This window comes from Nanorana parkeri, unplaced genomic scaffold (assembly GCF_000935625.1).
Source record: "Nanorana parkeri isolate BGI_ZX_2015 unplaced genomic scaffold, ASM93562v1 scaffold4, whole genome shotgun sequence".
Classification (NCBI taxonomy): Eukaryota; Metazoa; Chordata; class Amphibia; order Anura; family Dicroglossidae; genus Nanorana; species Nanorana parkeri.
In genome coordinates this window covers 1,416,175-1,430,284 of record NW_017306272.1, presented here as the reverse complement: position 1 = coordinate 1,430,284, position 14,110 = coordinate 1,416,175, and the positions used below count along the sequence as shown (strand labels likewise).

The following is a 14,110-nucleotide window of genomic DNA, read 5'->3' as shown; positions in this document are numbered from 1 at the left end:
TGACTAGTACCAATGAATAATCCTTTTTATTACTTTGAAAACATTCCGCTGCCTTAAAGTGGTCAGACATGTATTTGAACTGTTCTACCTTCCAAACTTTCACTTCTGTTTAGCCGCTCATGATTTAAACATACTTGCCACTCTGCACAGTTGGTTGGGTGACACCTAGTATTTAATGTGGTAACTCTTGAGGTACTTATGTTAAGTACTCACTACCCTATGTCTAATTTCTGCTGTGCAGGGAATCATTTGGGTATCAACGGATATTAGGGAACTATTGGAGCAGTATTTAAAGTACACATCTGCTGAGGGAAACATGTAGGCTGTCATTACTTAAAGAAGAACGTCGGGCAAACTAAAAACTTACCCTTGCTGTGGGGGTACCCCCACACTGCAAGAGTTAAGTACTCATTTAGTCTAGGGGACTCAAATGAAGCTGTATTACTCACTTGGTCCTGTCGGCTCCCTCTGGGCTTCTAGACCAGTCCCTGCAGCTCCTTCTCCGGTGGGCTAAAGTAGGGTACAACTTTTGGCTGGTGCCTGATGAACTGGACACATTTGCATGGTGGGTGCTGACACCAGCCTGGCCAGCAAGTTGGAAAATTCTCAGGCGAACTAATCTACCAATCAGCTGCTAGCTCCGTTTTTAGGCATTCTGTCATCGGCAGCTGCCGGCTGCATTAATTGATTTTTTTAAATATGTGCCTGGAATTCAGCTTTAAAGCCTTTTAATGCTGGCCATCATAACATAATAATGTGCAATGGTTTCATACACCAATTATTTTAATGAAGGAATCATATCTTTCATAAACTAATTGCAATCAATGGATTGTTAAATCATTAAATAATCATTTAAAAAAGAAATTGGCCTTGATGGAAAAACCAATACCGTTTGACTAAACAAATCTTTTCTTAGTTGTGGTGCATAATTGTTTTTTAAGGGAATGTTTCTATCTCTGATTGCTAGATAGTTTGTCACATTATTCTCTTAAAGGAGAACTATGGGGTCAGTGTTTTTCCCCATAGTTCTCCTTCGGGTAACGGGAGGACACAAACTAGCATCCTCCCGTTACCCTAAGCTCAGTATACCGCGAGCTACAGCTCGCGGTATACTGAGATGCCGGAGCGGATCACGACTTAGCTGACGGGATCCGCCCAGCTGTGTGAGTGATAGCTGGCTCTGCCTATCTAGAGGCAGAGCCAGCTGTACCCGCCCCCTCCCCCGTCCGTTCCGCCAGTCAGCGCTGGCAGATCGGAGCGGGGAGAGGGGGATCGGGAGGTGTTTTCGCTCACCTCCCGATCTACTGAGCCGACCTGTGACAGTCTCATTGTCACAGGTCGGCTAGAACTATGAGGTGAGTGAAAAGCACTCACCTCATAGTTCTCCTTTAAGTCCCGCAGTAAGTTTTTAAATATATACTTGGATCTCTGGTTTAGGTTTTGACATTTCAAACTGAATCACAGTAACCTTTTCCAGCTCTCACCTTTATTTTCAACTTCAGATGTGCTACTAAAGCTCTCTGTGCTGAGGATGCTAAGTTTTTCAGCAAGACATTAAAGAGTGTAAATGCATCACTGATGATTACTTGCAGCCTGTAATTTCACCGAAGCAGCCACTTTTACAAAGTGTATAATTATTCTGAAACTCCTAGAAGATAAACAAAATGTCAGGTGCAACAGGAGATGAATGCAAAAGAGAGAATGTTTCAAAAACTAATTTTTTGTTTTTAATAAACATTTCCTATGATCCCAGAACTATAAGGAAAACTCCAAGTTAACAGTAAACCCTGTCCCCACACAATACTAGCCCCACTTCCAAATTTGATAACTTTATGCTGAAAGACCTTACAGACAACTGCCAGTACAGAAAATCGATGTACTACACCAGGCTTTCTCAAACAGGGTTCAATGGTTCCACCAGAGGATACTAGAAGTTTCTGGAGCATAGAACAAGGACAGGTTGATCCCCCACTTGCAATGACCACCAATGTAAGGGAGCAATGTCTCACTAACATCCAATGTTAGGGGTCACTTCTGCACTGATCACCAGTGTAAGGGTAATTTTTTTCCACTGACCACCAAATGTTAACTCAATAATCGGCTAACTAATCTATTTTGAAAATAACCGTTAGCTGCAGCTCTATAAAGCAGCATTTTTCACTGGCCACCAATGCAGGGTAACACTTTTCTACTGATGACTAGTGTAAACAACTCAAATTAAACAGTCTGTCTTTCTTTTCTGGCCACTGTTATTTGTTTCATTTCATGATTATTTTTGTCATATAGATCAACAGAGTGTTGTAAAAAAAAAATCCTTTCTGGGTGTCCTATTTAAATCTTTCAATAACTTACTGATCATTCTGTTTTATTGTAAAATATAGATGTAATCATTTTTAGCAAGGATTTCTTGAGATCTCATTTCGAGGGTTCCATCAGGTTGAGAAAGGCTGTACTACACTGTACCCTTCCATAGCATGGATATTTAGTTCTTATAGGTATATTAATCATCAGAGATTGTTGATCCAGGGAATATCCGATTGCCTTATGGGATCAGCAAGGAATTGTTTTCCGCTGTTGGAGCAAATTGAACCATGCTTTATAGGGTTTTTTTTTTGCCTTCCTCTGGATCAACAGGGGATAGCTGTGGGCATAGCGTTCTGTTTTGGCTTTTCTTCTCTTTTTTTGTTTTTTTTCCTCCACATCTCTATCGGTTGAACTCGATGGGCTTGTGTTTTTTTTCAACCTGACTATGTAACTATAGCACAGCTGATATTGACTTTTAATAGTACAATTCCTGTATATGTCTGAGTGTTTATATACCCATTTACCTGGATTTGCCCTTGAAAAGGAGTAGTTAGAATCTGTGTAGGTATAATTTGCCATAGACTGAAGTATTTTCTTTCCTAATAATTTTTGCATCCAGCATATGGGTGCCTTGCAGCAAATCCCATTACCAACCCTGTGATTTACTTCATGGCATTTGGAATTTCTTTAACATCTGCTGCAGTGGAAATGAAAGTATTAACCAGGGCAATCAGTCAGATGTTTTTTAAATTTTCTAAACTGTCCTAAAAGAATGGCAGTTGGGATGAAGTAAGGGGCAACACCTCCATTCATTTCATGAACCCTTAAACTGGTTATTCCTGTTCTATTTGCTGCTAACAATTGTTCTCAGAGCAGAGGGATTTTCGATTTGTCTGGGTAGCATTGTTTTGCATTAGCTTTTAAAATACATGTGTAAAGAAAACAAATGTATTAAGAGTTCTCTCCAGGCACTACTGCATGTGGAGTGGTGTGCCTCTTATACATAAGCACGAATTATACTAAAGCTCTGATTTTCAAAACATACTATTGTGAACAGAGCTTGAAAAGAGCTATCCATTATTCATAAAGAAGCTAAAAATATTTCTTCTGGTGTTCCCCTTTGTTACTGGAGATTAATCATATATAAAACCCTTCAATCTCCAACATGCACGCATGTAGTGTACATTTTTATGCATTATATTTTACATTTTGTATTGTTTTAACCCACAGATAATCCAAAGCAGCAAGGCTCTAATTGAGAATGCGGATAGTGTTTATGAGAAGATAGTACAGTGTCAAAAGACTGGTAAGTGAAATAGCATGATTATACTGCCGTTCAAGATTTTACATTTCTCCTCCCTGTAATGTTGGTTTAAAACAGGATGCCTGAATTGTACACTAATGTAATTCTGAGAGCTGGAGGGATTTAATAAAACCACCACTAAAGCTGTTGCTATCCTTGCCACAAATGAACACTTGTTGTATAAATACAATTGAGATTTTTAAAAGGGCACTTTAATCCAAATTGAAAATTAAAGGAAACACTCTTTTTTTCTTGTCTTTTGAGGGACACAGCTTGATGATAATTAAGCATCACAGGGTTGTACTGCTGCCTACCTGAGAAATGAATACTAGGCACATACACCCTGAAGGCTTGCCCCTTTAAGGGTATAACCCTCCTACCTACATGCTCAGATTTGCTTAGTGTCTTCAGTAGAGTGGATGTGTTTTTCTTCAGCTCTGCTGTTTATTGGTTCTTTGGAAGATATTTCAACTATCAACAGCTGCTGGTAGATTCACGTCTGTTGCTTAAATCCTGGAAGTCTCTCCAATCAGTCACCAAATGCAGGTTTTCCCAGTATATATATTATTCATACATACTATATACTGTATATTCATACAAGTATACTGGTGTTCCCTCTGCGATAGCCCTGAATTTTTGGAAGTCAACCAAGAAACGCAGGTTTTCAAAGTTCATTAAGTATTCTGGTAATCTCTCTGTGACAATCCTGTAGTCATTGGTGACAACCCATCTGTTTTCCAATTACACAGTACTCCGTTTCCGGTCAGGCCAGTATATCTGACGATTGCTTGTAAAGTTATCAGGATCAGAGCTGAGGCAGTTTTTCTGTGTTCGGCTTTGAAATCTCACTGTTGCCTTATGCTGTCTTGAGGTTTTTCATCTGTTTGGTACTGAGGCTACATGTGGGGTTTTTGCTACTGAAGCTATCTGGCCATTTGTAAAATCTTTACTACTGGGCTTGCCTTGTACTTTGTTGTGCTGCTCAAGCTGGCCACATGGGGCAGTCCTCCTCTTTATTAGAATGGGCTCTTTGTGAAGGAAATTAAATATCTGTCTCTTCTATTAGATTTGCCTGTAAACCTTTTTATTTGTGAATGGGCAGAACCACCTTTTTCTTCACACGTGCACTTCCTAGTCAGAGTTGTGATTTCCTGCTTACGATGGCATTTAGGCACTGAATATGTCCATACTGCCTTTTTAAAATTCCCACCTCCTTTTCCTCCTGCATTATTGACATCTTGAATGGAGTGTTCCCACGCCGGTGTGGTAGCCATCTCTGGAGAGTTCAAACCATTGACTGTGGACTAACTATGGGAACCCAGGGGAGGGAGGCCTGGCTCTCAGTCCCTATGTGCACAGGGATGTTGGCAATCAGTGCAAAATATATATAGACCGAGAACCTGCTTTTTACCCAAAGTGGTTTCTTCATTAAACCTTAATGACAAATATTAAGGACATGAGATGCCTCAAATAGTATCAGCAAATCCACAGTTATTAGCACATAGATGCATGATGCTCACCTCCTCAATTGGCCAGAAAAAAACAATATTCACATCACAGCAAACAGGCTTACACAGTATTCCTTCACATAATGAGGATGGAATGACTGTTACATTTCTCCCACGCAATCTTCAATAAATTGGCATTAGATTGCTGTTTAAATAAGGTGAAATAGCTTCTAAGCGCAGAGATTAGAATACTGGTGATGCACTTACGTGGAAATGCTCACCTGGTTAAAATGCCGGGTGAGCATACCATGGTAGCAGCATTTAGTAAAAATATATATACACACGGTGAAGAATATCGAAGGCAATTGTTCCAACATACCAAGTATTTCAATGAACACTTCATTTAAAAAACAAATCACGTTTCTTACATTGCTCCCACTTCAGGAGGAACTCCATAGTCTCACCTTAATGAAGATATTGTGTTATCTTTCCTGTGTACGACATTGATTCACCCCCACTGTGTAGGTTTAAGGTTACAAGATAAACTTCCTCCTTCTCCTGTTAAAATTAGTGTTTTTCAATGTCAGATTGTAATGCTGCAACCAGGATTTCAGCTCACACGTTCTCTAAGTTTTACAGGGTTGATCTGTCTGCCTCTGTAGATGCTAGTTTTGATCTAAAAGGTTCTGCTAGTGGCTATTTATTGTCTTTGCCATTTGTTTGCGTTCTCTTTTTGGGTTGGTTCATCTGTTTTTTGGTGTGTCCACCCCTCTGTTTGGATTGCTTTTGGATATTCCTAGGTTGCTTAATTTTCATCAAGATGCATCCATCAATGAACAATAGAGAAAATAGGATTTTTGTACTCCCTGTAATATCCTTTTCCCAGAGTCCACTGAGGAACACTGCACTTTCCCCTTGTATGCTATTACTCGCTCTTTTGACTGTTTGCTACAACTGGGCAGGTGGGAGGCGTTATAGTGTTTAGGCCTTCAATTTTTGTGTGCTTAGTGTCCATTGCTCCTGCATGTGGCAGTATAATCCTAGGTTGCTTAATTGTCATCAAGCTGTGTCCCTCAATGGACTCCAAAAAAGGGATTGTATGGTAAGTACAAAAGTCCTATTTTTATTAGTTGTGGATAGAGTAGGGAAGGGTTAAAATCCATATCGGTTTTTTTTATTGTTGTGTTCTATTGTGGAGCTTTTATTTCTCTTCCTGTCCTGTAGACACAACAGCAAGTGAAAAGAAACCTCTCCAAAGTGAGAGAACCCTTCTTAGATATTTGTCTATAAAACAAGTGCCCTCATTGGAAGATTTCCCCGCTATTCATGTTTTAATGACAGCTCAAACATTTGGACTTTGTCATCACTTTCAGTCCCTGAAGTCAGACAGAGAGGATGACTTTCAATAACAGTACACAGCAATAAAGACCTGGTGAGAGTTCTATTGAAAACCTAGAAATAAATGGCTAGAAGAAAGTTTAAGCAGAGTTTGGCAGCAGCGCTGGCAAATCTTTTTTTGAGCCTTATTTCCACTTTAACTTGTTTTGTGTAACAAAATTAAACCATTGCTTGAACTGAGAGCCTACTCTTAGGTGATCATGGCAAATTAAAGACATATGATGGCCACCAATGTTACCAAGATATGGAGCAGCAACAGGAACCAAAGTTTACCCCATGCCACCAGTCTTAGATTTCATTGCAGAAGGTTATAGACCGAGAGGGTACAGTCCAAGAAAAAGGAATACATGTCATCTTTGATAATACGAGGCATCATATTAACTGCAGGTTTGCAATGGCAGCCAAAAAACCCCTGTAATGGAAATTTTGCATCAATTCTCATTTAGCTGTCAGATCTGAGTACTTTTATTTCTGATTTTATGTACAATATTGTTTTACCTCCGTGTTGGAAAAACAGTTTAGGTTGTATATTTTTTTAGCCTAGTTTTATGACTTTTAAATGTCAAGGTATTAAAGTAACAGAACATTCAGAGCATTTGTTAAAATAAAAGCTTACTGCCAAATATATGACCATATAAAAGTGGGAGGCCATGGGTCAAATCCCAGAATACTTGTCACTGGCATCCCAGCAACTATACATTGTGACTCACAACGCAGCTTCAGTATCACCAAACAGGCATGTGAAAATCTAAAAATGAAAAGGATTGTTTTTTATGGAAGAATATGGGTGTGTGTACAGTAGATTTAGCTTTTGATCAGCTATTTATTAATGAGCCATTGACTTGAATCGGTTCAAAGTAGCACTTTCCAAAATGCAACTAAAATTTTACAAATTTCAATATTTGGAAAACTCATTAGTGATCGAGGGGTCAGAGGAACATTTATATTACTTCTGCAATCAAAATTAAGTAGAAAAGTTTGGAGTTTAAACATTTTAAACTGACTGAACCTAGAAAGTCCTATACACAGAGTGATTTAAAGAAATCTTGTTACCCTGCTTATGCAGGTGAGGTGAAGGGCCCCCCAACCCCCTTATACTTATCATTCTGTATTCCTTTACTGCTTCTTACTCTCTCGCATCCGGTGCTGAAATTGCACCGGATGCGATTCCCTTAGTCCCATGTGACCCTGCTCCAGGTTCATCCATTGGCTGCTAAGCCCAGTCACTGTCACTGGAGAACATGTCACATGACCCACTATACCTGGGAAAAGTATAAATGTATAATATACATTTTGTCATGTAAACCTATTTACAGCAGACATATATTCTAATCACTACAATACATGCACATTTCCCCATGTTTTATATCTTAAAAAATGCTGCATGTACCGGACAATATATGTTAATCATTCCACAAATCTAGTGAGCTCCTAACTTCCGATACTGAGCTGACAATGCTACCTGTACTGCACTAATATTCCAGGCATTTCCGTGAGCCTTCCTGAGTTCTCATCGATTGGACTACAGAGCACCTCTCTCTACTTGTCTCCATTACATAAGATGATGTGTTCTGTCATGCTTTTATATGTGCATTTGAATTTAATCAGTAAGTTCCTTATTAACAATTGATATGATTTATTTAAAAATATATCCAAGAAATAAAAATGTTGAAAATGGATTTTACTACTTGAAATGACTGATTTATATTTTTTTGCTTGCATATCACTGCAAAGCAAAATTTTAAGAAGCCCCTCCTCCATTTGTTCTAATGGTAAACCATCTTAGGCTGGGCACACACCTTACAACCATCGCAAGACTTTTGTCTTGCGATGGTTATAAGGTAATTAAAAAAACGTACGATCTGCCTATCTTGGACAGGCAGATCGTACTTGCGATGATCGCAAGCCCGCCTCGCTGAGGGGCGAGCTTCCGATGACCACAATGCCCATGCTACACACCCGCCGAAAATCGTACGATTCTCGGCGGGTTTTCGAACATGTTCGTAAGATAAAAGTAGTGCGACCTTACAGTAGTAGAGGTCGCACAGCTTCCACACACCTTACGATAATCGTACGATCGTGGGATTTCCCGCGATTACCGTACGATTATCGCAAGGTGTGTGGGCACCTTTAGCTCAGTTATCATTAAAGTGTATCTGAAGTCAAATTTTTTTTATAGAATAGCGGACGGTTAGGACTCCTGCCAGGTTTTTATCTCTAGCTGTTTCCTTGATTGGGAGATTCACCCTCTCTATTTGTCCCGGTGACCGTTGTCACAAAGATTAAAAGACAAAACATTTTTAATTTTACCAGAACACGAGTAAAGGGGAATCTTTTAATAGGGACACTTCTGCCAGTGATTTCTCTTGCTTTGGAGAGATTTATTTATTTTCTTTTTCTTACTTTTTGTTGCGTCTGTAGGACATAATATAAAGAGAAATCTTCCTAGTGTCATCACAGGAGGCAAAAAAAAAAATGTCCAGGGTTTTAAAAATTGCCCACTCTACTCCAAAAGAACAAAAAAGGTTTAGGCTTTACATAAATGCTTTTCACAGAACTGTGTTATTTTGTTAGCATAGGTATTCTTTTCAAGGTACTGTATAGGAGTTCCCAACGTTCAGCTTTCTCAAGAAACATGTTAGTCAGTTGATGTTTTGTGAAATGAAGGTTATTCCACATATCTGTTTTGCAAGAAACTGAGAATTTCATACAAAGGTGTCCACTAAAAATAAATGAGAGGCCCACATGCACTACTACACAAGAGGATAAGTACATGAGAATCTGCACTTTTAAAAACAGGCACTTTATGGGCCTTCGCTACAAATACCAGTGATGTCTGTAACTGTAAAAAGACAATTTAAGGATAGCCTCATAGGCAATGTTTTTAAGAAAATTGACAAATAAAAAGACAAGGGTAAAATAGGGAAAGGAAATGTAGATATTGAATGATGGATGACTGGAAAGATGGGAACACCAGCATCCAAGCTTCTAGCACAGTTGGCACCTTGGACTTTCTTAAATGGTTAACCCAAGTTATACTTTGGTTATAGGGGAAACCTGGCAGAATGTATCACTAGGGATGTCACATTTTACTGGCTATTTGATCTTATCCTATAAAGGACTCCATCTTTCCTGTTTCTGACAGTTTGATGAATATAGTAATGGCTATTTGCCTTAAGCTGAATTTATAGTTGTCAGTTATTGAGTAGGACCTCTGTGCAGCGTGGGATTCCATGTTTAGCTTGCAGAACCTAGGTCTTTAATTCAAGAGATAAGTGGTTGGCAGCCCTTGTTGGGTGTAAAGGGAATTTTCATTGCAGCAACATTTTATTTTTAATGGTCACACTGTACTCTATGTTTTTCAATTTGGGCTAAGTTATTGTTTCGTACCATATAGTCTTGTTTCTTGCTATAGGCATCAAGAGTATAATCCTGTCACATATTTTACTACTTTGTCTATAATATGTTGTTATCTAGGGAATTTAACACAGTTTACACTGTCAGTTTAATGGGTATTCTTCCAGTTATCTGAATGCTGTGGTTTGATGTTTGAATTGAAGCTGGCAAGTGATAAGGGTGATTAGAGCTGAAATGAACATGCCTTTGGGATCCATAATATTATACTGAACTGAGAACTGAGAATAATTGGAGGAGCTGTGGCTGATGGATGGAGGATAATAAAGATTGCATGTGAATGACACTCCGGAATAACACATTAAATCAATCAGACTTTATTTACGAAAGAAAAGAGACAATGCACTGCTCAGTTAGGAGATCCATGTTTGATTAACCAGTCCTTTCTGTTTACCTAAAATGTGTACCAGACCCGAAACTGATAACAATGGAAGTTGCACAATGCATAGTTTTTGAATGTGTCCCAGAAAGCAAAAATGTTATCAGTACCAGTTTACATCAGACAGGCTGGCCTTGTGTATAAAACTAGTCAACCAGCATGTTGAGCATTGCTGACAAAACACTGACTGGGTTATTCACAAAAGGGTGAAGGGTTTGGAGAAGGCAGGAGAAGTGAACAATCTGGGACAACATAGCTGAACTGTAAAGTGAGCTGAATTGGATAACCCTGTGATCTCCTCTCCGTTAGCTTTGTCATACAGGATGACTATCTAGACTGCTATATTTCTGATGCATCAGATTGTTTTAATAGTAGATTTGCATGTGACTCAAAAGGTGAAGAAAAAAAACCCAATTTGCACTCTGTAATTTCATTTGAAATGACAAGTTCACTTGTGCTAATTGGGCTACAGCAGCTTAGAGTGACTATTAGAAAACAATTGACTACGGAACTCAAAGGGCATTTTCTGCATTCATTACCAGTAGCTTAAGTTTTCATTGTCTTTTAGGAAGATAAACTAAAGTAATGGTCTTTTGATAGCTGTAAGAATTGCCTACACATTGGTCTGTACATTTCACAGCATATTGGTATGAGATGGTTTCATTTATATGTACATTTTAGTTGTATTAACAATTATCTTTGTAAAAATTTAGCACCCAGGCATGCAGACTGCTTCTACAAACATTTGTGAAAGAATGGGTAGCTCAGTGAATTCAAACGTGGCACCGTGATAGGTTGCCACCTGTGCAATAAGTCCGTCCGTTAAATTTCCTTGCTACTAAATATTCCACGGTCAACTGTTAGTGGTATTATAACAAAGTGGAAGCAATTTGGAACAACAGCAACTCAGCCACAAAGTGGTAGACCACATAAAATGACAGATCGTGGTCAGCGCATGCTGAAGCGCACAGCGCCCAGAAGTCGCCAACTGTCTGCAGAGTCAATAGCTACAGACCTCCGAACTTCGTGTGGCCTTCAGATTGGCACAACAACAGTGCATAGAGAGCTTGAGGAACTTGACTGGCCTGCACAGCGTCCTGACCTCAACCCGATAGAACACCTTTGGAATGAATTAGAGCGGAGACTGCGAGCCAGGTCTTCTGGTCCAACATCAGTACCTGACCTCACAAATGCACTTCTGGAAGAATGGTCAAACATTCCCATAGACACACTCCTAAACCTTGTGGACGCCTTTCCAGAAGAGTTGAAGCTGTTATAGCTTAAATGGGTGGGCCAACTCAATATTGAACCTTACGGACTAAGACTGGGATGCCATTAAAGTTCATGTGCGTGTAAAGGCAGGCGTCCCAATACTTTTGGCAATATACTGTGTATCTGTTTTTTTTTTAATGTCACTTTTTAATTATTTATATAAAATATTTATTTTACAAATAAATATTTGGTACAGACGGTACCCTTTACACTGATTTTGCACAGCATTCTGGGCTTTGTATAAATGGGAAACTAGCCTAGAGCGCAACCTGCTGGATGCAAATGGCAAATTTTAAAATGCTCATATGTAGTATTTCATATTTACCTTAAAGTTGGAAAATATTTAAAGAAGAACTCTGGACAGAATAAAGCATAACCCTTGTAGTTTGTGGGTTTGATCTAGGGTCTAAAATAAGAAAAGATATACTCACGCAAACCTCTGTCCCACCTGGCTGCTGGACAGGTTGCTGCAGCCTTTCTCCCTGCACTCCAGGAATGCCTGTCAGCATCCTCATGTCTAATACACTGTACTAGACATGATGACACACAAATCTTTAGACCATCAGAGCGGAGGGGGAGAGAAGCTGCAGGGAGCAGTCTTGCAGTCATTCGGGGCCGAGGTTAGGTGTTATTTGTTACTTTAGACCCTAGACCAAAAACGGCACATAACCCCCACTGCAAGGGTTAAGCTTTATTCTGCCCAGAGTTCTTTTTTAAAATGTTCTTTTTTAGTCGTTATAAAAATAAAGTAAATATTTACAAAACACATTGGGAGGAATTTATGAACGTGTTTGTGACAAAACTTTTTGGCGCAAGGACCAAAATGTCATGCTAACTAACCGCAGAGTTTTTTCTCTGTCGTGCATCTTTTTTTTTAAGTGTTCTTGTGACTTATTAATGTTTGCGACTCGCTGCATATGTTTTGTGACATATTTGCATAATATTTCAACAGACAAAATCTGGAACAGTTGGCATGGCAAACAATCAGCTTTTCTCTTTCATTTTCAAATAGAGACAGTTAAGGGACAGAAAAATGTAGAGACTGTTTTGAGACAATTCTCCATATTATGGCATTTAGGAATGAAACATAGATAATAAACTAAGATAATAAATATGTCGCTATATGCACTACAAATAAGGGATCAGTGGCGTAACAATCACCATTGCGACCAAGGCGGACGCTATGGGGCCCGGCCAGGGCATCCCTCTGATGCCGTGTGGGCCGCCTGGGTCGCTATGGCATGTAAGGGTGCTGGCTGTCACTGACACAGCTCAGCAGCGGCTCTGATGATCACTGATTTACCCTCACAGCCGCTGCGGTGCTGTGTCAGTGACAGCCAGTTCACAGTGAAGGAGGAGGCGGGGCCCGCCTAAGAGCAACCCCGCCTCCTCTTACATCACTGGCCAGTGATCTAAGTGCAGGCAGGGCCTGTCGATAGATAAGGAGGCGTGGCCCGGGGACAGAAGAGGAGGCGGGGCACGGCGACCACGAGGTGGATAACGCTGACAGGTAAGAGGTGTGCAGCCCATCTGAGACCCTGCAGAGCCCACTATAGAGAGTCTATGGTGGACTCTGCATGGTCACTCTCAGGTGGGGTGTTTGGGATATCAGGTGGGCTCTGCAAGTGGCATAACTAGCAATCACGGGGCCCCATACAAAATTTTGCTATGGGGCCCTGTGATTTCTAGTTACGCCCCTGTAAGGGATACAACAGTTTGAGAGACGCTGATGCTGCAATAACATTGATTAATTCCCCCCATTCTGTTTTCAGTTCATCCAAAACCAAGTATTTTTTGTAGAAAAACATGAAATTATGTTCCTTAGGAACTCTGATACTGAGATCTCCATGCTACTGTTCTCAGGTCTCCAAGCATGCTACAAAACTTATGAGTGGGGTTCCACACTGTTGAATATGTAGTGGAAACAAGGGAGGCGAAATGCCACCTTTTGACAGTTGACACCAGAGTATGTGTCACTATTTGGAGATTTTTAAGACACAACTGAAATGTTTTAGATTTTCCTTTACTTTTTTGTTGCTTTCTGACAAAGGTCACCAGGGCAGAATTTGAGAGTGAATCTAAACAAGCACATAGCAATGAAAATGCAAGACAGGTTCATCAGTCTACTAAAAACAAGAAAATGTTTTTGACTGAAGTTCTGCTTGAATTATAGGGGTTTAGGCAGAATGGATACAGAGCTCTAGCCTGTAATGTTATCTGACAGTGTGTATGAGCTTGATTATAGCAGTGAACAGAGTATACAGTAATATTGTCAGGAACAGAAAATCGTTCTTTGCTGCCTGATGGCGTCCTGGCAAATAGGATCAAATAGGATCAGAGGCAACGTCAAAAACAAACTAGATTTAGGTACTCTAATCCAACTCAAACACTGTTTGCTGCCTTCTGTGTGAATTTTCTTTCCCCCATAGACCACAGGATTTTTTCAACAGCCACACCATCTCCTGATTTATAATTGTGTTATAGTGCTTCATTGCCTGCGACACGTGTAACAACTTGTGGGTCTACTGAATGAAGGTTAAAAACAAACTTTTTAAAGTGAAATGGCTTTAGCTAAGCAAATAGGTAAGAGCC

The 14,110-nt window shown here is 39.8% G+C and overlaps 1 protein-coding gene across 1 annotated transcript in view; it reads left to right on the top strand.

The window, feature by feature from the left end:
* PLCL2 (phospholipase C like 2) overlaps window positions 1-14,110 on the top strand; it is a 174,932-nt gene that overhangs the window by 139,248 nt on the left and 21,574 nt on the right. The window contains exon 4 of the mRNA XM_018576309.1: window positions 3,535-3,610. Coding sequence (XP_018431811.1) covers window positions 3,535-3,610 — 76 coding nt within the window. The remainder of the gene's footprint in view (window positions 1-3,534; window positions 3,611-14,110) is intronic.